At 38.9% G+C, this 26,620-nt stretch overlaps 1 protein-coding gene across 2 annotated transcripts in view; it reads right to left on the reverse strand.

Annotated features, from left to right (window-relative positions):
• Window positions 1-26,620, reverse strand: part of LOC126469524 (transmembrane and coiled-coil domain-containing protein 4-like) — a 124,555-nt gene that overhangs the window by 59,066 nt on the left and 38,869 nt on the right. For both annotated transcript variants that reach the window (XM_050096643.1, XM_050096644.1), the window contains 2 exons: window positions 15,867-16,108; window positions 11,728-12,033 (listed from right to left, as the gene is read on the reverse strand). In XM_050096643.1, coding sequence (XP_049952600.1) covers window positions 11,728-12,033; window positions 15,867-16,108 — 548 coding nt within the window. The remainder of the gene's footprint in view (window positions 1-11,727; window positions 12,034-15,866; window positions 16,109-26,620) is intronic.

The raw sequence follows: 26,620 nt of genomic DNA on the forward strand, positions 1-26,620 counted from the left end.
AATCCCATAATTTGTTGGGGAACAATTTCATCTGCTTTTAAATACGAAATCACACAACTGACAGGCTCAGAAGGTCTTCGCTGAGTTGTCAGGGACATGTTGTTTCTGAAACAGCTGATATATTGTGGAAATATATTTTCTGAAGCAGTTGGTAGACTGTGTTTGTTATATAAAAGCAACTTGCTGTACGACGGCAGCTATTGATTCAGTCTTACAGACAATGAAATTTTTCATGAATTGGACCAAGGTTTTGTTAAGGACAACAGTGAGAATGATGATATTGACAATTCAGATGACAATTCTGAACTTGCACAAAAATAACTGCATCAAACTTCAAGTAAGTATTTCTTGTTTTGATTTGGTAAATTTTTTGTTGAACTACTTGTTAATGTCCTCTTCCGATGTTTCTTCATTTTCTGAACCATGAAACAGTTTCCTTTGTCACAGGCTCATGAAATGAACATGATTCTGTGATGAATGTAGAACCATAAAATATTAGTCCTGATAACACTGAAAAGAGAGCTTCAAAGAACAGACTAATCTTTATGTCACACAGAAGACAAGGTAACTGACAAGTGCAGATCGGCTCACTCCTGTACGTAGAATATCTGGTTGGAAAGGGGTCACACATGTGGAAATAAAAAAAAAGTTCTTGGTTATAATTTCCCACTTGAGCATCAGCCAAAAGCCCATCATACATCACTGGAGTCAATATTCTTGTGTCTCCTGTAGTTACTGCCCAAATTTATTGAGCAGAAATAGATTCCTCCAAATTATGTCAAAGATTCAGCTGAATGACAACAGATAGTTGGTTGGTTGACAGGCTTAAGGTTCTAAACAGCAAGGTCATCAGTCTGGCTCATCTGTAATTAGAGATGTCTGTGAAGTACTTGTTCTGATGTTGAAAGTACATAGGAGCAGTAAGACTGATGCATTGAAAGGCACTACAGATGCCACAGTGAGAAAGAATTTATGGAGAAGTGTACAGATTGGGCTGATATGTAGATCAGAGCAGATGAGGGTCTCCCAGGGCTCATCCAATGGCGAGAAAAGCACCACCCTGCATCTGACATGTGCCAGTTACAGAGGAAAGAATGTCTTCAAGACGGCAGATTCAGAACAGTTAAAGTGAGAAGGTTAAAAATGTAATGGACATCAGTTGACTGTCAATAATCCAAGAGAAGAGAAGATGGGCATCCCCGAGGCTCGGCATGCATTGAGAGTCATCCCACCCACAGGCATCACACCCCTGCTACACTGTGGTTAACGGGTTAAAGAGCACCCACTATTTAACAGAGCAATAACTACAAAATAGCAAATAGGGTGCACAAAAAAGGAGACAAACCACACTGAAAAGCAATCAAAACACAATAAGATAAGTATGAAAGAGTAAACTGGCCAAGGAGGTAGGGCAGGGAGTCCCCGAGACCCATCTTCCAATCTTCCAGCAGGAGATGCCCAAACTCCAAGCATCACCACTCTGCCTTGAAGCCAGCTTAAAACCCTATGCAGGGTGTATACATAAAAAAATAAAAAATAAAAATAAAAAAGGAATCCCAGATTTTTCTCGGATTTTCTGGTTAAAAATATACTTTTTTTCGGGTGAAAATACACATTTTCCTGAGTGAAAATACTCTTTTTCCTGGGTGAAAATACACTTTTCCCATGTTAAGTCATTGTATACTTTCCCTCGGAGCTGCAAACTTTATCAGTTTTTTGAATAGTAAAGGTTTTATACACCGGTGTAGAACTTCCCGACACTTTAGGAAATGAAACATAGCAAAAAATGATGTCTTTTTTGATGTGCAGCAACAAGTACACTGCGTATTTTCTTATTACAAAAGTATAAATACAAATTCCACCAAATACAGCACATTAGTTTCCAAAAGCACAGGAATCAAGATTGTGATGTGCTTTGTCATCCAATCATAGTTCATTCATGTGATCTTGCCAGTCAATAGCAACATCACTGTTAAGTAGCGCAAACACACAAAGAGGAAAAGTTAATGGTTTAAATTAATATGCATACAGTATAGCTACAAGAAAAGCTAAGCTTTCACATTTAATATTGGTCCTTTTTGTATGTGTTACCCTTTAAGATATGTCAAACACAAATGTGCCAGTAAAATTTTAAATAAATGACTAGTCTTCTGGGTCTGACATTTTATAAGTGGCTGGTCCTCAAAGGGTTAAGTTTTGAATGACAGTCAAATGCTCTGTGCTTTTATAAATACATCACACATTCTCACATGTAACATAATTCATCTTTGAAAGTAATGCCTCTCAAACCACCATTCACAATATTTTCCAATGACCTGTTACAAATAGGTTTGTTTGAACAGTTGCCAGAGTGCTGTAAAACAAACATTACTGCGCATGTGCAGCTACAATGACGTAAGAAGAATGTGCCTGATGTTTGCCCTGCTCATGTGCTTTTTGTCACATTTCTGTTTGGAATTTCGTGTGTAGTGGGGCATCACATGACCACGTTCTGAGAGCGCATACAAAGTTATTGTACTTAGTGTAATTGTTTTATCATATCCTATCTAGATAAGGAATGTAAAATAAGAAAGCAGTCCTTGGCATAATATTCATTTAAAAACTAGACTCTACAACTCTCGAAGGTACCCTAATATTTTGCTATGTGGTGACTCATCTTTTTTTTATTTTCTTTATTTTTTTTTATTTGTACTCTGTAATGCTGTTATCTAGCATTTCAAATCAGGTTTACATAAACACAGCACTGCAGAAAGCTAGTAAGAAGGAAACAAATTTTTTGTAAGAATAAAAAAGAACAATTGTTTGTATATACCAGAATTAGAGACAGTAAATTTTTCATGACTTTTTCAAATGGTATAAAAATTAACAAGGTTATCTGTGAAGTCAAGAAACTGGCTTTTTACTTTGTACTCCAGGAGTAAATATAAAGCCTTGTGGGGAGTTATAATGATAAAACACGTGCAGCTGTCAGTCTAAAACTTACCAAAGAATGGCGTTCTGTAAATTTTAGAAGTAAACAACACCAATTAAGAAGTAACATCAAGCCCAGAGGAGGGGCCTGACAAGGGTTGAAACGCGTCTTGTTATTGAAAAACATTGTGTTTCATGAAAGGCGGATTTGTAAATTTCTCCAAAAGCTATCAATATATCTGACACAAAATATTTTATTCAATACTAATGTCGAAATTTGCATGCTTAGTCATCTTCAAGTGAACATTTACATATGTTCGTAGGTATATAGAACCAAAAAATCTAACATTATGTCATAACAGAAACAGACCATCAAAGTACTCCAAGGGCATCAAAATTTCATAAACCATACTAAACTGCATAATTCGGCTCAAAGTGCACAATCATATGACCAGATTTAGACTGAAGTAGGCCATTACCTGATATTAAACTTTTCAGTGTGGTTTCAGAAAGAAAATTTTCTTGGAATAAAGGTACTGTATTATCTCATGTTTGGTTCTTTATTATGGTATTATGGCATACATGCCAGAAGATGAAAATGTGCATTTGAAATTCAGCAAACAGGTGAAACTAGCCTATAGTGTGTTACAAAACACATCATTTAAAATAAATTGGCTGCTTGTGCAAAAAATATTAATAAAAGCAAAATTTCTTTACCAAGCCAACATAAATATCTACATTTTTTGAAAGACGATTAATGTTCAATTGCCAATAACGTGGAAATAAAATAAGAAAACTGAAACTTATATTATATTTTAGTCTTCTGTAATTACGTGAATACATTTTAATTCGCTTGATAGCTTCCATCCACAGAAATCCATTTTGTTTTCCTTTGATATGTGAACTGTAAATGAAGACAGCAAAATCCAAAATCATGAAACGTTAACACACGTCACGTTGCGAAACCCCCCCCCCCTGTCCTCCCCAACAACAACACAGACTGCTCTGAGCCTGCACAAATCTGGCAGCTTGGGTGCACTAGAAAATCTTTTCTGGCTAGCATCTGGCTGCTTGTTGCTACTGCTCAAACAGCCAACAGCCACACTTAAGTAGCACAAGCAGGAGGAGGAACTGCTCATATGTGAATTCAGCTCTGGGAATGCACGTGAGCACACTGGCAACTGATCAAATGAAACTAATGTAAACAGTTGTGATGTCACGCACATCAAAAGCAGTTTGTTGTTATGAAGTATTGCATAGGTTTCGTCCTAAAGCCTTTGACACATTTTGCTGTTGGCAGACACTTGTTTGTGCACTGTATTTTGTTGTAAATGGTGCATTTTCTTTGCAATTTAAGTTCAATTTTTGGTGTTTTCCTCTCGTTTATGTTTTATTGTTGCAGTTTTAATCTGCAGAAGTTGGCTAAAGTAAAATTCTTTGTTAGTGTTTCAGTTCTTATCAGCAAATATTACAATCTAACTGAAAACTAAAACAATGAAAAATTGCCAGAATCCTAAAAAATTCTCGGGTTTTTGCTGATTTTCTCCAGGATGACAATATTCCTGGTTTTTTTGTGGATATCCCAGCTGTTCCAAGGCATATATGCCCTGTTATAGCTCAAAATAGAGCTCACTTTCAAGCGGAAGATGCAGAACCAGCTCAACTGTCTGTGAATGAGCTGTCAATATTTTAAGCAAAGAATTTTGAAAGTCATCCTCAGCATGGAGGAAGAGAAGAAAGAGGCATTCCAGCAGGATATGAGCTACTGTCTGTAAGGCTCCACAACTACAATGTTGGTGTGGCTCATTACATGAAATAAAACTATGGATTAGCCTGGTTTGACTGATGTTGTGGCAACATAGGATGGTGGATTCATTCTGGGAGGAACAGAAGAAAAGTACCATGCAGCAGTAGTCTCTTTGATAGTACAGAGTTTATTACAGGGGGCAGAGCCAACCAGATATCATTCCATCTCCAAGTGAGCAGAGGTCTTACTCGTACCCATAAATCCATACCTGGAACTGGCGAAGCAAATGGGGGTGATTAATCGGTCCTCTAGCCAAACAGTCGGCCTGTTCGTTCCTGGGGATACTCACATGATGTGGGATCCAGAGAGAGACAACTGAGCTGAGCAGTCAGAATGGCTAAGCTCAGTGAGACGATTGTGAACAGCAGAGACCACAGGCTGACAAGAGTAAAGTCACTACATATAAAAAAGTGGTTGAGTGAGATCCATTTAAAAAAGTGAAGAGCTCTGTTAATAGCTATCAGCTAAACTACATCCCGTCTTATCCCTAGTTTTAGAGCCATCAGTGTAAAAGATAGAAGAATTCCTGAAACTCCTGAAGAGCTGAATGTAATGAATGTCAAGAAGTCATTGGGGGGGGGGGGGGGGGAAGAGGAGGAGGAGGAGGAGGAGGAGGAGGAGGAGGAGGAGGAGGAGGAGGAGCGACTGATATTTATGGACCTGGAAATAAATCAGTCCTAGTTCATGGCTTGGTCACCAATCAAGGGGGGCAGGACTGCATGAGAAAACACAGGGAGTACCTTTTTGAGAAGAGAGGAGGAGAGGTGGAGATCACTGGCAGAAAGCTGCGTGGCACATTCCAACTGGTAATCTCACCAAAGGGCACGTATCAGGAGGTCAGTTGCCCTTGTATGGAAAAAGAACGGGGTATGTTGGACCATAGGGGAATTGTAGAATGGCAACTGCATAGAATATTAAGAGTTGGTACTATTGAAACTGAAGAGGGAAGATTCCCACTTCAGCAAGGAGACTTACTATGGCACTAGTCCAGAAGGCACCAGTGGTCAGATTAACTCCACAATGATGGACTGCATATAACAATTTCAAAGCTTAAGGCACAGCCAAGGCATAAGCCTGGCAACCACTCGAGATGAGACCAGGACCTAGTAAAGACGGAGAAGAGTAGCACAATCTGAACCTCAAGAGAAGTACACAAGGAAGCAGAGGACATTAAGCTTACACATGCAACTTGTCTTCAGTTGATGAATATGGGGCAGCCAAGAGAGCTTTTTATCAAGGAGGAGGCCCAGAAATCCAAGATTGTATGGCAACTTCGAAGTGCTGGGTACTCAAGTAGAATTCTGGGTCAGGGTGAACTGTGGTACAGCGACAGAAATGCATAACCCATGTTTTTTGGTGGAGAGAACTGGAAACCATGGCAAAGGGTCCATACAGATGCCCTATGAATGGCGCCTTGGAGCTAGCATTCAGCCAAGGTTACTGAGCAGGAGCTGTACCAAATGCAAAAGTCAGTGACATACAGTCCAGGGGTAACCAATGGCCCACCAGAGGTCATTAGCCCATTGATGGCAATGAGGACACTCAGGACAGTGCCCTGTGGGACACTATTCTCCTTTAATCATGGAGAGCTGAGTGACGTACCAACTCGAACCCAGAACAACCAGTAGAATAAATACTGACGAATAAATATTTGTGGGGAGTCTCGAAAGCACCAGTCATGGAAAGTAAGTAAAATGTGATGGCACCAAGCAGTGTCTCATGCCTTATGTAGGCCAAAAAAGACTGCAATGAGATTTTGGCATTTACAAAAAGCATGCCATATTACTGTTTCCAACCAGACTGGATGATCAGTTGGGGCTCATCCATCCTGGAAATTACACTGGTAGGGGGTCAAAAGGCCCTGAGCCAGAGACTCGTGAATGCAGCATAGCCTGCCAGCACCCATCCTTTCAAATAGCTTGCAGAATACATTGGTGACACTAATTGTTGAGAGATGTAGTGTTTTTGCCTAACTCAAGATTTGGGATGACAATATTACACTATTGTGAAGGGAACACCCTTCAAGCCAAATAAAAACAAGACACTGAGTAGTCGTCTTTTAGTAGCATTCAGGTGTTGGATCATCTAAATATGAACTGAATCAGGGCCTGTGGCCATATTATAAGATGAGGTAAGAGCCTGAAGCAGTTCCCAGAGAGTGAAAGGTTCATTATGAGAATCAGCTTGGCTGGGGATTTGACCATGATACTTTCAGACCTTACACTGACCACCAGATGGACAAGCAGAAACACAAAGGGCAAGACATAAAAATGTCAATGCATTTGAGTGTATCTATGTCTTCAATTGTTACCTCTATTTCCAGGATCTACTGCTCTGGTCAAGAAATGTGTGAATGACAGAAGTCACCTTTGGTTACATACACCATATGCTCAGATCATTTTGACAAATATGAGCAGCCATACCATATCTCTTCATTATGACATAGACAAGCCTGCATGCTGGTAAGTAAGTGAAGAGTTTAATACCTTCACAATTTTGACGCCACTAGAACTGGAGCACAAGCTCAGGTTATAGTAAGCCAGTGAAGAAATTAGCCATAGTCTTGTTTTAAAAACCATCGCAGGAGACACGTCCAATTAATTAGGTCATGTCCTACATGAATATACCTCCAAATCACACATGAGAAGATACAGAAATAAACATGGGCACAGAAACATTACTAGAAAAACCATGGGCATGGTAAAATGTGTCCTGGACAAATTAGCTGGAATATATTATGGTATCATTAAATGAAAAAGGGCACAGGGGAATGGATCCTTCTTGTCAGCAGGTAGAAATTTAAGCTAGCGGCAGTAAGCCAGTGTTATTGCTGGTATTTCAACCGTTTCCCCCACAGAGTCAAATGATGACGATGTGACTCATTTGTTTATCTACCATATTCCAATGAGGTATGCACAGATAACATACCACCACATTATTCCAAACCGACTGTGCCACTTTAGTTTGCTAAACACTTGATATCTTTGAAAGAACTTTTAATGGAGCTCTAATGTAACTCCCAATGAATGCATCTAGATTCCTTGCTACACATGTGTACATCTCCAATCCTGCTGGGATCTATCAACAAGGGGCAGCTGTTAAAAGGTTACAGTGTCTTGTAGAGCCCATGCCACAATAACCTATTTCAACATTAGGTGAGTAATTCAACAGGGTGTATACGTGGACAAGGAAAAAAAATTCCCGGATTTCCCGGTTAAAAATACACTTTTTCCCTGTTAACTGACAGTACATTTTCTCTCGGAATTGTATAAGTCCTTTGAGTGATTATGGTTTTATACACAGGAGTAGAATTTCACGGCGCTTTATAATACTAAACACAGGGGACAAAAAACGAGTTTTGGAAAGAACTTTGATGTGCAGCAATATGTACGTTGCATATTTTCTTATTACGAAAGTATAAATTCAAGTTCCACCAAACACCGCATGTTACTTTCGGAAGCAACTGAAATCGAGATTGCGATGCGCTTTTGTAAGTCAGTCACAGCTCATGTCACGTGATCTCGCCAGCCGATGACAGCGAGTATTCAGAGCTTAGGACACGTGATGTAGTCAGACAATAGCAACGTCACTGTTAAGTAGCACAAACACAAAAAATTAATGTTTAAATTAATATACATAGTGTTGCTGCACGAAACACAAAGCCTTCACATATAATATTGGTCTGTATGATTAATACGCTGCAAGAGAAGCTAAGCTTTCACATACAATGTTGGTCTTTTATGTGCGTATTACAATTTAAGATATATCACACAAATGTGATCGTAAAATTTTTAATAACGGCTTAAATGCCTGATCTTCTGGTCTCGAAATTCATCTAAATGGCTCGTCATCAAAGAGTTGATTTTTAAATGAGAGTCAAACACTTTGTGATTTAAGAAATTCATCGTACATTATCGCACATAGCTCCGTTGTAACTGCCAGAATGGTACTTTGATGGTAACGCTTTTTAAACCACCATTCGGAATATTTTCCTGTGACCTGCTAGAAATAGGTTCATTTCCGCAGTTGCCAGAGAGCACCAGATGACAGGCGTCACTGCGCTCGCACAGCTACGATGTCGTAGGAAGCCCGTATGTTCGTACGTGTAAAACATTAAAAGATCGTACATTATGTCATAGAAGAAACAAGACATCAGAGGATACTCCAAGAGCATCGGAATTTTGAGACCCATACTAAAATGTGCACATTTAAAGTGTACTTTTGTATGTCCAGATTCCCAGTTAAGTAGGCCACTATCTGATATTAACATTTTCAATGTGGTTTTCGGGATGTAAATTTTCTTGGAGTACCAGTACTGTGTTATCTCATGTTTGGTTCTTTATTCTGGCATAATGCCACATGTGCTAGAAGTTGAAAATGTGCACTTGAAATTCATCGAACAGGGTGTGGAATTAAAAATAAAATTTCCTTAGCAAAACGACAAAAATAACTTCATTGTTCTGCAAAGCACAAAGCAATTAATGCTTGACTGCCAGACAGGTGGGGGGGGGGGGGGGGGGGGAGAACTCTTCTGAAAATTTGCACTCTTTATTCCCTATCAGCTAATAACTTGCTGCTTTGTGTGACATAAAATTAAATATAGGATACATAAACCCAGTAAAGACATGAGACATGCAAGACAATATACATTTCTTCAATCCTTAGCTCCTAGAATTTTTTTCTCTCTAATCTTGCTACAGCTTTACATGGCGTGCTTTCCTTTCTGCAGAAGAATCTATTACCTCATCAAAGTTCATCAAATGTTTTGCTACATAAAAAGTCAAAATGTCATTGTCTCATACTGAAAAAGCTGTTAATGCAAATAGGATCCAAGACTGGTGTGGTTTACCGAACTGATTGCGTCTATTTTGTCACACTCTGCTAGATAAAACAAAATAGGTCTTTCTAATACTGCAACAATTGTAATACACACCAAATAAACGAGACTGTTTTGGCACAAAAGGTCTTTTTTGTAACAACAGAGTATAATGCACAAAATACCAATATCAAACGCCTATTAGGCCTACTACAATCTAAAACCCTTATGTTAGGAAACAGTTTCACATTTCATTCATACGCTCCAGTTACTCAAGTATGAGATCGAAAAGTAGTGGTATGAAATTTTTATACAAACTTGGAATCGTCATATTGTTCCATAATTTATGTGATGTCCCCGTTTCTTCTCCTTCCTCGTTCTAACAAACAGTCTTGTTATCACTAATTCTGTAAGTATTCCTGCCAATGTCAAAGCTTATTCGCAGGTTAACTCCACTAACTCTGCCAGAATCACCGGTTTAGTTATCCCGCAATTATTCTCCGGTTAGGGGTTGCTAGATGTTCGTACAACGCGTTTTCTGCGCTTCTTCCAGAATAGAATTTAAAGAGGCTGCTAGCCAGGGACTGTACAACTGGCCCTTACTGGTATAGCAATCTGGCCAACAATTTTCTGTCAAAATTTCATTTTCTTAGATACACCGAAAAGGTAATACGTAACCTTTCTTACGTGTTATTCGTTTATTTCCACTCCTGTAGTTTGTATAGCCCCTTTGGTCTGTAGGAAAGTTTGTTTCTGCATGCAACGAGAATTCCCCTGACAGAGACATCATGTACACTATGCACACATTCACAAATCAACTTACGATTCATTCGGAAATCAACTTAGAATGTGTTCAAAAATGTTCAAAAACCGACAGGGATGCGTTTCAAAGTCATATGAATAAGCGATACACTAAGTTGCGCTGGATGCTAGTCGCTTTGTGAAACAAGGTTTTTTCCCTCAATACTATTAATTTGTCCCCCACCCCTCTCCTACAACTGGGCCTGCTGCGCATGCAAGAATCTGGCACCTTGGGCGCCCCAGTAAAATTTTTCCCAGTAGCATCTAGCTGCTTGTTGCGACTGCTTACACAGCCAACAGCCACATTTCTGTAGCCAGAAGCGGGAGAAGGTACTACTCAACTGCGCATGCTCGTAACTGCTAAACCAAATCTAATGTAAACAGTTGTGATGTCACACTCATCGGAGGCAATTTGTTGTTACGGAACATTGCATAGTCTTCCTAAAGCAAAAAAATGGTTCAAATGGCTCTGAGCACTATGGGACTTAACTTCTGAGGTCATCAGTCCCCTAGAACTTAGAGCTACTTAAACCTAACTAACCTAAGGACATCACACACATCCATGCCCGAGACAGGATTCGAACCTGCGACCATAACGGTCGCGCCTTCCTAAAGCCTTTGACATATTTTGCTGTTGGCAGATGCTTGTATGAGCACTGTGTTTTGTTGCTGTATATGGTGCATTTCCTTTGCAATTTAACTTTTATTTTCATTTTTTTCTCTCGTTCCTGTTTTATAGTTGCAGTATTATTCTGAAATAGCGGTATACAGTAATATCCTTTGTTAGAGTATCAGTTCTTGCCAGTCAAAATTACAAAAATTTAATGGAAAACAAAAACAATGAAAACTTCCCAGAATTCTAAAAAATTCCCGGGTTTTTCCCGGTTTTCTCCCAGACGAAAAAATTCCCGGGTTTTTCCCGGATCTCCCGGGTCATATACACCCTGTTCAATCACCGATTAGTGTATACACCCCACATCACAGGCTGTATTAGCTCACAGTGGCTGTCCATGGGCAGGGGTCGGCGAACAGCTAACGCATGGGCAGTCGAGCAGCCTGGCCATAGCCCACGTCTGTATTGCCCTGGCCAAGCACCCACGGGCAACGGTGGCCATGTACCTTTCACATGTGCAGTATGCTTGCAATAGGGTCACCTAGTGGGTACCAACTGTTATTCCTAATGCCCCCCCACCACAGAAAAATACAAGGGATTACAGTAACTTCTTCTGACGAAAGACAGAGAACTTGGTTAAGTTTTGCAGGGAACAAGAGTGTAACTGAATGTATGTTTCAAAACTCCATCACAGTTTAACCTTTAACATACAAAAGACAAAATCATCAGATTATTACTCTGAGACTCATAACACTACCAGTAACAGTATCAGCAACTTACCAGAGAGTACTGTGTATTTGAGGGCTTCTTGTGCTGCCATTGAAACAGCAAAACTGAGGATGTAATCTAAGGCCTGACCCAGCTCCAGCAGGTATGATGATTCATATCTGAGATAATATTGCTCTCGAGAGCAAAACAAGGATTGCCATGGCCGAGTGAAGTTGTCAGATTCTAAATCTGTCAGCCATCCAGATATCGCTATGGTAATATGAAGTTGTCTGACCTGTGTTTCAGATTCACTTGTTGGAGGTAAGACACCAAACGCAAATTCTTCTATTTCACCTACTCGTTTTTTCATCTTGAAACCTAAAATATGATAAAAGTAAATTGATGTGAACAATAAAATTTGAATCTGAAACTATATTAGAGGAAGTTACTTAAATCTCAACATGAGAAAAATACAATTACCAAATATTTTATCTTTGAACTGTACACTGAGCAAATACAGGTAGACAATTCTCAATTATGAAAAACAATGTCAGCTACTGAGCATTGTATTGCAGTATAGCTCAACAATACACATATAAAAAATAGGATTACAGTACCTGGAATAAAGAAATAAAAATTAAAACAAAAATCTTGCCAAACACAAAAATGATAGCCACCATTAGACGTTTTATCTCAAAATGTCACTGATAAATAGAAACTAGTGTGATTGCTATTTTTATAGTATAGTACCTGTCAACAGTAAGAAATCACGGCAACTGTGAAGTGTGTATAGAAGAAGAAATTATCCTCTCAGGTTATCCAGGACAGTGTTCAGAAAGTAGGTGGTATGAAAGTCATCATTAAATTCTGACAAAACTACTAGTATTGTCAGTTGGAAGTAAATGCCAAAGTGTTAATATCAATCGGATCATTTCACACAGAAAGAATACCAGATTTAGATGCAGAAACTATAACAATATTTATTATTTTTCATTACATGACTTTAAATACTTTCAGTGTTACTTACAAAAAATGCACAACATTCACAACACCATCAAACAACCAAATCAACACTTTTAAGTAATCCAAGAATTTACAGTATCATATTAAACTCTAATTTGCTCAAACATTAATTTTCTTTAGGCATGACCTCACCCAAATCACTACACAGTCTTTGGAACATATGTAATGGAAAGGAATTGTATTGTCCATTTTCTCTAGGGGTCTCCACCTTTGATCACTTTTGAGGGAGATAAAACACACACACACACACACACACACACACACACACACACACACACACACACACACACACATCCAAGAACCATGGATCTGGTGGGGAGGCTTGCATGTCTCAGAGATACAGACAGCTATAATGTACATGCAGACAAAACATAGGGGTATCTGTTGAGAGGCAAGACAAACATATGGTTCCCGAAGAGCGGCAGGATTCAGTAGTTGCAGGGGCGACAGTCTGGATGATTGACTGATATGATCTTGTAATATGGACCAAAACAGCCTTGCTGTGCCGGTACTGAATGGCTGAAAGCAAGAGGAAACTGCAGCCATAATTTTTCCCAAGGACATGCTGCTCTACTGTATGGTTAAATGATGATGGGATCTTCTTAGGTAAAATATTCAGAGGTAAAATAATCCCCCATCCAGATCTCCATGTGGAGGACTACTCAGGAGGATGATGCCAACAAAACTAGCATTCTATGAATTGGAGTATGAAATGTTAGATTCTTAAATTCGGCAGGTAAGTTAGAAAAGTTAAGAATGGAAATGGATACCTTAACGTTATATATAACAAGAATTAGTGAAGGATTGCGGCAGGAGGAACAGGACTTCTGGTCTGGTGAATACAGGGTTATAAATACAAAATCAATAGGGGTAATGCAGGAGTAGCTTTAATGATGAATAAGAAAACATGAATGCAGGTAAGCTACTATGAACAGTGTAGTGAATGTGTTATTGTTGCCATGACAGACATGAAGCCTACACTCACCACAGTAGTACAAGTTCATATGCAAACTAGCTCTGCAGATAATTAGCAGACTGAAGAAATGTATGATGAGAAAAAAGAAATCATTCAGATAGTTAGGGGACACAAAAATTTAGTAGTAAAGGGAGACTGGAATTCGTTAGTAGGAAGAGGAAGAGAAGGAAAAGCAGTAGATGAATCTGGACTGGGGGTATGGAATGAAAGAGGAAGTCACCTGGTAGAATGTTACATGAGCCTAATTTAATCATCACTTACACTTTGTTTAAGAATCATGAAAGATGGTTGTATACGTGGAATAGACCTGGGGACACTGGAACATTTCAGATTGATTATATAATGGTAAGACACAGATTTCATAACCTAATTTTAAATTGTAAGACATTTCCCTGGGAAGATGTGGACTCTGACCACTAAGTATTGGTTACGAACTGTTGATTAAAATTGAAGAAATTGCTAAAAGGTAAAAAATTATGGAGATGGGACCTGGATAAGTTGAAAGAACCAAAGGTTGTTGAAAGTTTCAGTGGCAGAATTAGGCAACAACAGACAAGAACAGGGAAACGGAATATAGTAGAAGATGAATGGAGAGTTTTGAGAGACGATATAGTGAAGGCAGCAGAGGATCAAACAGGCCTAGCAGAAATTGTTAGATAACACAGGAAATATTGAATTTAACTGATGACAGGAGAAAATATAAAAATGCAGTAAATGAAGCATACAAAAGGGAGTAAAAACCAAAGAATACTTTGGAGTACAAAATAAAGTTGAGAGAGAATCAATAAAAGCTTTGAGGTTTGCCACTGACATAGTAATTCTGTCAGAGACAGCAAAGGACTTGGAAGGTGAGCTGAATGGAATGGAATGGAGCATGGTCAAATCAAATCAGGTGATGCCGAGGGGATTAGATTTAGAAATGAGACAAAGTAGTACGTGAGTTTTGCTATTTGGACAGAAAAATAATTGATTATGGCCAAAGTAGATAGGATATAAAATGCAGACTTGCAATGGCAAGAAAAGTATTTCTGAAGAAGTGTTAGGAAGTCTTTTCTGAAAGTACTTGTATGGAGTGTAGTCATGTATGTAAGTAAAACAGGGATGATAAACAGTTTACACAAGAAGAGAATAAAAGCTTCTGAAATGTGGTGGTACAGAAGGATGATGAATATTAGACAGGTGGATCATGTAATAATGAAAAGGAAATGAACAGAATTGAGGAGAAAAGAAAATTGTGGCACAACCAGACTAGAAGAAAGGATCAGTTGACAGGACACATTCTGAGACATCGAGGGATCACAAATTTAGTACTGGAGAGAAGTGGGGCAGCAAAAACTGTAGAGGGAGACCCAAAGATGAATATAGTACACAGATGTTGAAGGATGTAGGTTGCAGTAGTTATTTGGAGATGAAGAGGCCTGCAGAGGATACAGCAGAAAATCATATTACATTTCGTCTCACAGATTAATACAGGGTAGTCTTGTGATTACCATTATTTCCTTTCTAGTGTCTCGCACATAGTTTTATATGACTATTGCCATTTATCCGATTCCTCGACTATTGCCATTTATCCAATTCCTCAGATGTTCTGGATTCTCTAGGGGTTATATAAACTTTGTTAATCTCATTGGACTCTATTTACTGGTTCATATTTACTGCCACAGTAGTCTCATTGTACAGTCCACTTATTTTCACTGTGGCTCAATAAATATCTGCTCCTGTAGATACAAAACAATTTCATACGCTCTAATTTATTATTTGGAGATAAGCTCTAGATATTCATTTATCTATTAAGAGTGTTTCTACAAATATTACTTTATTCCTCTTTCCTAACTTCACACGTCTTACTGAGACAGGCAGTTTCCCCTTCCATCTGTGTCTTCAGTCCAGAACCATTTCCATACAGAGGGTCCAATGAATTAATTCTTGCATTTACATAACAAATGACTCAATGCCCCAACTGCCATTTAGTACCTATGTATTCCCGTGGTAATTTGTGAAATTCTAGCCATAGTTTGCCCTCCTCATAAATTATTTTTAGGCAGACATCAAATACACCAATATGAACCATTTCACATTTTCACTATAGTACAACCAATTTCTTTCTTTCAGTAGGTACAAAAACAATGTCTATATTCTATTTTTTATTTCAGTATAGCATTTAAAACTTCACATCTTTTCCATTTTTATTACTTTAGAGATTTATTATTACCTGTAAGTCCTGCTCCTGCTAGTCCAAAAAGAGACCCAATGACAGCTGCCCCTGCTGCTGACCCAATGGCTGCCGCACTTGCACCCCCAAGAATTGTTCCAACACCTGCTCCAATAAGTGGTGCTGCAAGACCGCCACTCAATCCAAGTAGTGTACCACCACCAATTGTTGCCAAGCCTATCATCATGTAACGTTTATATTTCTTACTCTGATGTCGTTGTTTCGCTTCTTCCACCTGTTCCCTGAAACAAGTACTATCATGAAACTTGGAATTTTGCATATGTGACACAAAACGAGCCAACAGAGGAACGAATGTTGGACTTTTGGATTTGCAGTGTTGATTCTTGCCCATATGGCCATAGTCATATACTGACTAATCACCAAAGCAAGGATAATTAAAGTAAACAGCCAAGAAGACCTAATTAAAGTTGCAAAAAAGTGAGAGTATGAGAAACTGGATTTACAAAATAAAATTAATTAAAAGCCCAGGCTTTTCTGTTGTGTTACAAAGGCAAATTATGCAGTAGACACTCATGATGAACCATAAGTTTTTTTTTTATTTTCTTCCATAGCCATCACAGTTGTGACAATAGTCATTTCTCTGTAATGACTAGTTTTGGAGCATTATGTACATTTTCAAACAATAACCTTAAACATAGTAAGTGTGATCATACAGTCTACAGATGTGGATATGAGTAATCAAATGTTCATATTCGATGTTAGAAATCATTACATGAATACAAAATGTTATACTTCATGTGAGTATAACTATGGTTTCCTTCCAACTGAATGCAGCAAACTGTTTCAATTGGTCCACAGGTACCACGCCAATACCCCCAAACATAATAGGTAACCCATCCCAAGTGTAATTGTTACACTGTATGACACCGACCACTGATGATATATGGACTAAGTGCAAAATTTGTGTATCTGAGAATACAATAACCAACATTATAATAAACTAAAATAAAAATGTGGTGCAAATTTTGCAGATGGTCTGGGGATGGCTATCTAGCCAAAATGTATCCATAGCAATAAAAACCACCAAACTATTATAGCAGCAATTTGGATTTCATTAGATAATGTTCAGTGAAGGTTCACATCCATCTTGACAGCAAAATACTGCTGAAACTGCCACTGCGTCAAGGACTCAGAATAATTTCTCAAAAAATCCCCAGATACATAGTCATTGTTGAAGTCACAGTGTTTACTGTCACACCAAGCAATGTTAACCTGCTGATCAGTGGCACTGAGACAATCATTGCTAGAAATTTGGGAGAGTTCTGTAATGAATAGTAAGCCTCTATGCAGATTCCATAATAAATAAAAAGCCTCTACACAGATTCCAGGAGGGGGCAACAGCCCCCTTTTGTTCCTCCCTCTCCTTTTGCAGACACCTATGCTACTCCCATAAGCCCATTCCTCCTGTTTCAAAAGGTTCCAGGGAATGACACATTTTACTGTAACGTCCCTCCAACATGTCCGCTTGATACTAACTCAGCTTACTCATTTCCCTAAGTACATCACCCATTCCTACACCAGGAGAAGGAACTCATGAATCCTTGGAATAATTTCTCTCTTGGGTGTATCTACTGATTATTTGGAAGGCAATGAAACAATATGAGCAAATGAGAAGGTTCTTCCTTCCACCATGCCCCATCTGTCATAGTGCTTTCAGGATTGTATAGTTTTACACCATGAATTTGTTTGTCAGGCAAATCCTGAATATACAGCCAGAGAAAATTACTCAGTAGTCTACTCAGGTTCACCAGTGCAAACTGCAGTGGTTCTTTAAAACATCCTCAAAAGATTCTTTAAAACATAACATTGCAAACTCTATTTTTAAGTTAAATTTCTAACAACTTTGTACTTGTCAAGAAGCCAAGGTGGATATTTCATCCAGCCTTGATGTAATACATCAAGGCTGGATGAAATATCTGCCACATCCAATTCTATAAGATTAATCTCCAGGTTAGAATCTCTCTCTCTCTCTCTCTCTCTCTCTCTCTCTCTCTCTCTCTCTCTCTCTCACGCACCCATGCCAAAGCCTTCTTCAGGAAACACACACACACACACACACACACACACACACACACACACACACACACACACACACACACCACTCTTATCTTGGGCAGCTTGGACTGGAATGGTATTCTGGTCCAAGCTGCTGGAGATGCCCATCGTGTGTGTGTGTGTGTGTGTGTGTGTGTGTGTTTTATGTTTCTGAAGAAGGCTTTGACCAAAAACTAAATGTAACAGCCTTTTCATTGTGCCTGTCTGAAACTGTGTGTGTCATCTTAATGGTGAGTAGATTAAGGAAAGCTCTTCACATAGACTACAGTAGGCCTCTTTGCTCGTAAGCAGTCATTAAGATAATGCGCCCTAAACAGTCAAGCAACTTTATGATGAGCATGTGCCTGACATACAAAGATGATATAATACACATATAATTGCTACATCATGAGGGCATGCTGCTTGACATAAAGTAGCAGCTTACTAGACTTACTAGCCTCTGTTAAAGGGTGGGAACAGGATAGATCACCAACACCTAAGACTCCAACCTAATTCTCTCATGGTGAACTACATCAAGGACTATCAGATTGGATGACCAATTAAATCCACACACCATGTAACCACAATAAAATTGAGACATTACAAAGGTTCTATAAAACTGCATAGATGAGTTTGGTCTTCTGCACATATCTTGTCAATGACATATTTTAAAATTGGGCATGCTTTGAGCGATTATGCTTGCAGAGCCTGGCTAGCTTGAATGATGTCAATGATGATTCTGATTTGCTCAAAAGGGCCATAACTGGTGACGAAACATGGGTTTATGGTTATTATGTGAAAACCAAAGCCCAATGTATGAATCCTGGAGAGCCAAGACCGAAAAAAGCATGCCAAGTTCGATCAAATATCAAAGTTTTGCTCACTGTTGGTTTTTTTTTCCAGTTACCGTGGTATAGTGCATCATGAATTTTTGCCTCAAGGTCATATGGTCAATAAGGCATATTACCTTGAAGTTACGTGCCGTCTGCAAGAAGCAATATGCAAAAAATGTCCAGAATTGTGGAAAACAATTCAAGGTTTTTGCATCATGACAATGCACCTGTTCATTCACTGTTGCTTGTGAGAGATTTTTTGGTCAAAAAAGACACGACAATCAAGCCTCAGCCACCATATTCACCGGATTTGGTCCCCCGAGAGACACCTATGAAAGGATGAAGATTCTCAACGATTGAGGAAATAAAAACTGCATCGCAGGAAGTACTCAATGCTGTACCAAAAAGTCCTTAAGAGAAGTGCTTCGAAGATTGCAAGAAGCATTGACACAAGTGTATTGTATCTGAGGGGGATTACTTTGAAGGGGACAGCATGAATATCGATGAATAAATAAATATTTTTCACAAAAATATAAAGTGCCTTACTTTTTGAACACACCTCGTATACCCTCCACTGCAAGTGCTGCTGCCTACCATCTGTGAATGTTTATTGCACATTTAATCAAACATAGGCAGTGGTCACATTAATGTGTAATTGTAAGATTTATAATGAAAAATGTTGGGCGCATACAACATATAAATAGTTATGAGGTGAACTATTCATGCATCAGTTATGTATAGCATGCATCCCACTTTTTTCATTATAAATCTTACAAGTATTTTCACACCCTTTAAAAGTTCTCACTAATTTTCAGGATTATGGGCATCTGGGGTTAGGAATCTGTATGGGGGTTAAGAGAAATTATTTTATACTTTTTAGCCTGATTTAAAATGTGTTAGACTAAACATTTTGAAGAGATTATAAGAGAGACTGGATGACCAGTCATGCGCTGTCAACAGTGGTTAGCCAAATGTGAACAGTAGGACAACAAGAAGAGGAACACAGACAATGGAAACAACATGGCACGATAACAAAGTACAAATATATAACCCAAGAGCAAAAACCAACAATGTAGCAAAATATCAGACCAAATCAATTGTGTGTAATAAGAACAATACAAGGGCACAGTGAATACAGAACTGAAGGGGGAGCCATGGTGGGGCTTGTTTTATATGGTGGCCATGGGTGCTAACTGGCCAGCAAGGTTGGTGTGGCACTGTGAGACCAGTGCTGCAGAGGTGATATTAGCATTCACAGATGTAGAAGTCCAGCTAGTGGGTGTCATTGAGTTCTATGCATATCACCTGGAATGCGTTCTGATACTACTTGCGTCACATCCCAGTCCTCCACGGCAGCCGAGGTGTTGGGCCTTACCAACCCTTTTCACCTCTAGTCCCACCCCAACTTCTATGGGAGCTACATGGATCAGGTAGACAAAAAAAAGTTTATATTGCACATTGCATTCTCATCCAGTTCTGAGCTATGTTTAAAATTGCAAGTCTCTACCTCATCAGGAAGTAAGTTTGAAGTCTGCTGAAGAAATTGCACGGGATGAATAAACAGACAAGAAAATGAACTAATAAAAATGTTAAAAATGTAAAAGTTGAAAAGAAAAATCTTCCACCCATAATGAGCACTGAATGGGGCTCCTTATTGTGGATATCAGTCTATTAACACCTATTGCACTGATGGGCACACTTCAAACATGTTGTTGCGGATTCTGTCATGAGCTAGCAATTTCATTACTGGCTGAACTTATGTGTCAACTGCTCCTTATAGCAGTTATGCTATGAAGGCAAAAACCTAGATCCCGGTTGGTACAGGCAGTAATTTGAGTGAACTATTCTGTCATGGTTGGGGTAATGTCTCTCTTGCTGGTTTGAATAATACATTTTCCTATATAGCATTACCAAGCACTTTACACCCCTCCATGAATCTCTCATGATGGTCTTCACACCAAATGAATACTTTGTGGAATAATTTATGAAGTTTGGAATTCCTGCCACAGTCTCATCTTGTTCTCCTTAATAACACAATGGCACTGTATCCAACTCAACTGGAAGTCTCAATAGCAGTTGATGTGCACTTCAAAGTTCACAGAGCCAGAGACCTGTTCCTGACTGAAAATGGAACTGACTGGCTTCTGAACTGTGTTGATTATTTTGACAGAGGACATTTTGTTGTACACCCTGAGCTGAAATTCAAAAGCATTTATTTTACAGACCAGTAATCTGGCATACAGCCCATCATCAGTGGGATATACTGTACACATCTACAACAAATAAACATGGGTAACAAGATGCTGGTGATAATATCCTCTACTAGTACTACACAGTCAGTTCCATGTTCAAAAGACATATCTGCTGATAGGCTCAACAGGCTCCCAATATCTCAGCACCTAGGGCAGGTGGCAGCAGAGCCCAAAAGCATATTATTGTTGTTGTGGTCTTCATTCTGATGCAAGTTTTCACACTAGTCTATTCTGGGCAAGTCTCTCCATTTCTGCGTACCTAGTGTAACCTACTATTAGGACAGCCTATGACACAGTCACACTCCCTTCTCAAATACAGCTTCCTTTTCATGCCTGATTCATGTAACTGCAGACTGGTTTCTGCACATTTTGTAGATATCCTTTACCTTCCCTTGTTTTGCCCTTGGTACCTTCTGAATTTCAAAGAAAATATTCAAGATAAGGTTTTCAAAAATTTTTGGAAAATCTACAAATGGTATGAACACATATTTGCCTTCTTAAACCTATCTTTCTCTGGAACCCAGACTGATTTTGCCTCAGGTCAGATTTTTCAGTAAATAATTAGTGTCATTATTTAGCTATCAAGTCTTATTAAACTGATAGTTCAGTAATATTTGCACCTGTCACTATCTGCCTTTTTTTGGACTGGAATTCTTAGTCTTCTTGAAGTACAGGTATTTCATTTGTCTCATATCTGGCATACCACGTGGGAAAGTTTTGTCATGGCTAACTCTTCCAACAATTTAAATAATTCCAAGGGAATGGCATTTATCTCATGGACCTCATTTCAACTTACATCTTTGAGTGTACTGTCAAATTCTTTTAGCAGTACACATCCTGCAAATAATCTTTATTTACTCTTTTTCCCTTCTTGTAATACTGTCTTCAAATTTGTTTCCCTTGTATAGGTATCCTATTGTGTACTTCTTCCTCCTTTCACCTTCCAGGCTTCCACTCTTTATTTAGTACTAGCTGGCCATTTGATCCCTTAATAATCATGATTCTTCTGTTTCCACCAAACCTCTCTCTATTTTTCCTTTGGTCACACCTATATTTCCCGTAGTCATGGATACTACGTCTGCTTTGTATTTCTTCTCTAGCCATTCCTACTTTGGCATTTTGTCCTTTATAATATTCTCAGTTTTCAGATGTATGTATGCCCTTCTGCCCACTTTATATTTTCTCCTTTCATCAGATAAATCCAATATTGTTTGAACCTTTACTGCCTTCACTATTTCATCTCTCAAAGCCTTTCATCAGATAAATTCAATATTGTTTGAACCTTTACTGCCTTCACTATTTCATCTCTCAAAGATACCTGTTTATCTTCTGTTGTATACCTTTCTCCACTTTCTGTCAACTGTTGTCTTATGCCCCCTTTTAAATTTTTAACAACTTCTGGTTCTTTCAATTTATCCAGGTCCTCTCTCCTTAATTTCCTACCTTTCCCAGTTTCTTCAGTTTTGATCTGTAACTTATATACAACAGATTATGGTCAGAGTCTTCATCTGCCTCTGGAAATATCTCATTGTATCGAACCTCAACACATCTACTTCTCTTTTTAAATTTTGTAACCAACACACCAGGTAATGGGATCTAACACTCCATGCTCTGACTTGGAGGATGTCAGCATTTTAGTGCATTAAAATTCACACATAGGAGGAATGGGCAGGAGATCTGTACAGTTAGTTTTGTGAGAGCTTCATGGTTTATTTATTCATGAGAGTACAGATATGGGGAATATCCACCCTTGTGATGCACTTGCATCAACACAGTCACAACTATTAAGTTGGTGGTGAGGGGAGAGCTGAGGCGTGGTATTATTTCCGTTATGGTAGTCGTCTCTGTGCGGACTGCATAAAGTCATTACAGACACATGTAAAATAATTTAAAACATATTTTCTTGTAAACACAAGCACAAGGGTGCACCTTGTGTTACAAGAATGAGTTCTTTCACCTGTTCCTTCATCCCATTTACATTCCTTAGCAAAACAGGAGCACATGTAGTAGTGAGATTTTATTTTGTTTTCCTCCATATCTTTTTTTGGGGTAGGATCCTGTGACAGTGAGCATTTTTAGCATTTGTAAAAGGATCATACTGATTCCCCAAGCAAAAGTCATTTGTACTTTTATTTTCACCTATTTTTCCACGCAAGACCAGTGAAACACAATCTGATGTCTTCACACTAGTCCTTAAAGTACTTTAGCTCTTCCTTACACATTTTTCGATAATGGGGATGGAGGAGATGCAATGGCAGCAGCCAAATTTCTTAACTTTTCTATGTGTGCTGTAGGTGTCAACATGCTGTTTGTGAAATATACTTATCTGCAACTAGACATCTGACTTTGACGAAATTTCACTGTATAATTACATGGGTGTAGTTATTGTTTAAGTATGCAGTGATGTTTCTTAAATATCTAAAAGCTATCCAATGCCACCTACACAAAGTACTGCATTTGATTTGATTTTATTACAAGTTAACCACTGCAAATGCAGTTGCAAGAAAAAGAATGCTGGATTCACTTTTTAACTCTACAGTGAGCAATCCTTCCTGTTAAACATAATTTTAGTCATCTGTATTTTTGTAGCTTCAGAGTATGGTAAATATCTTGTGACTATAACGTCTTTAGCTACATTTCCCCCCACATGTGCCTGACAGTCATGACTTCCAACACAATTATTACTAAAACAGTTCTCACAAACGTGTAGGGTTGGACACATGGTTTCATCTTCATGAGAAAATTGACTGCAGAACATGCTGGTGTATACACAGCACTGACAATCTATGGTATGGCACTGGATTAGGAACGAAGTCTCATTTTATAAAGAACCCTGCCATTTTACAACCAAGCAACAATAGAGAACTGATGTACAGTATAAATGCAGTTTAAAATTCTCACTGTCCTTTTTTTTTACATCCCTAAAGACTTGAGACTTAAGAGAGGACAAGTTGCAATTCAGACATTACTAGTAACTTAGTACCCATGTTCATTTTTTTGTTCTGCCAGGTGGACAAAACATGGTTGTTTCCACCTAAAACATATCATTTCTAATTCATATGTCTAACTCCAACTAACTGTAGGCTGCAGTAGGTACTGGGAGATGATGAAACTTGCACAGGATAGAGTAGCATGGAGAGCTGCATCAAACCAGTCTCAGGACTGAAGACTACAACTACAACAACAACAACAACAGCAACAACAACAACAACTCCAATGCAGCTTCTGTGCTTCGAAAGCCTTTATGCATGAGGGCATAATGAAATTTTCTGAGCCTGGTAATGAACAACTGTAAAAAGAATGGCCCTTCTTCACCCAATCCACTATTTCCAGTATTTCTCCAGTGAGGAGCTCCCAACATGAAAAGTGATTCTGCAAGGTATCCAAATTCCACGACCTCTAAACCTTCTCCAACCACAAATTTCTGATCATTCAGATATAAGTGCCAACTGTGGTTAACAGTACGGACATTTCAAAAATTTTTACTTCAGATCTCTCAGTTTTGATACTGTGGCACCCTTCTGGGTTTGTGATTCATTCTCATGAAAGGGCATTCTTTTCTTTCACAATACAGGACTCATCTCTATCATTTTTCTTCCAGCTGATCAGGAACACTTGTGTAGTTAGTCTTTCCCAGTTACTGTTTTACCTTCTGCAAAATAATCAATAAGAAGTTTCTCTTTCATGTAACCCTTTTGTGCATATCAGGGAAAACATAGCCAAGCGTCAAACTAATAATTCTATACAGAGTGTAGCTTTGAGGACAGAGTTCCTTACACCACAATAAGAAAAAATGCCTATGAGCACTTATTCAATAGAAGATGTGCGTTTCACAGTAATGATGATGAGCAACTGCTCATAGTTCTTAAAGTGTGTGAAGTATTCATTTTAGAGTCAATGTTTAATGAACTTTTTTCCTTGTTTTGGTCCATACTACCTCCTCCCAAAATATGGAAAGTAGATGAATAAGTGGTCATAGCTCTTAAGGTATTCATTTTACAGCCCATGTTTACAAGACAGGTTTTCCTTTTTTTGTGTAAGGAACTTGTCATTGAAGTCTGTAAAGGGAATTTAGTTACACACCGTACTGATTCATGGTCCAAGAGCTAGTTTGCATTTGTACTGGGTGGGTAAAATTAAGCTTTCCCTATTTAACATATTATAACACAGAAACTAATTGCCATAGAAGTACCAAACTTGGTAGCATAATTTTCACGGGCATGGAGAAGAGAAATAATGCAGAATCAACTGAAATGCTTTTAATGTGCTGCTATGGTACATCATACCATTACATACTGGTACCATTACTGCTACAAAAGGGGTTCAATATAGCACCCATTAGTGTCCAGAAGAGTCTGAAAGTGCAGGGTTGCATTCTGAACAGCAGAATGAAGCATATCCATAGGTATGCTACCTTCATATCAGCACATGTATGAATGTTCCCCTGGTAACCCCTGTCCTTCAGGTAGCCCCACAACCAGAAACCACCGGGAGTGAGATCAAGTGATCGTGCCAGCCAAGCATTTTGAAACGATCAACTGATATTTTGATCACTTCCAAATGTGTTTTGGAGAAGCAGGTGAACTTCACAAGCAACATGCGTTGAGGCCCCATCTTGCATGGAAACTGTTGAGTTCAATGCGTCTCTCTCCTGTAGGGTGGGTACGACATGCTGGCAAAGCATATTGCAGTAATGATGGCCAGTCACACTGCATGTCTTTGGTCCTTGAGTGCCAACCTATTCAAAAAAAGAATGGGCCAATGATGGACCTAGCTGTGAAGCCACACCATACAGTGACACGTTCATCATACAGAGGAACTTCATGCACAGTGACTGGAGGTGAAAATCCCCACACGCAGCAATTCCATGTGTTCACCTCACCCATCAAAGAAAAATTACGTTCGCCTGTCCATAGGATGGTCCAGGGCCAGCCCTCATCAACTTCAGTCCTTGCGAGAAAGTGGAGGGTGAAGTCAACATGTTGTCGTGTGTCCTGTGGTGCAAGCTGCTGTATGACACGGATCTTGTATGGATAGCGTTTGAGAATGGTTCGAAGCACCTCGTGTACATTGGACCGCAGGATATTCAACTGTCATGACACACCACGTGAACTGCCTGATGATCGGAAATTGCATGCAGCATTGTCCGCCATAGCAACAGCGATTTCATCAGCCACCTGTGGTGCAACCAGTCGTCAGCCTCTTCCCGGAACAACGTCCAATCCTCTTGTTGATTCGAACTTCTTCATCATGCTGTGCACATGGTACATGGAGAAAGATGACCCTTCTGTAATCCTTTCAGCCAGCGATATTCTCAAAGTGCAGCTTCAGCATTACTCTCATTTTGATAATAGAGTTTCACCAATAGTGCTCTACTCCTTTTGTCCAAGCTCATGTTGACATGTCAACAAGTGCAATGCAACTGGTCAGGTGTGTGCGAGTATGAATCACGATGACTGATCAGAGCACCTGGTGGCCATAGTTGAACTAAACAATGGTGCTGTGATGCATGGAAATCGTGCACTGGACATTAATGCTATTAAGTTCGGTACTTGTACAGTAATTAGTTTCCATCTTATAACGTGTTAAATAGGGAAAGTTTAATTATAACCAC

The sequence above is a fragment of the Schistocerca serialis genome, chromosome 3 (assembly GCF_023864345.2).
Source record: "Schistocerca serialis cubense isolate TAMUIC-IGC-003099 chromosome 3, iqSchSeri2.2, whole genome shotgun sequence".
NCBI classification, from domain to species: Eukaryota; Metazoa; Arthropoda; class Insecta; order Orthoptera; family Acrididae; genus Schistocerca; species Schistocerca serialis.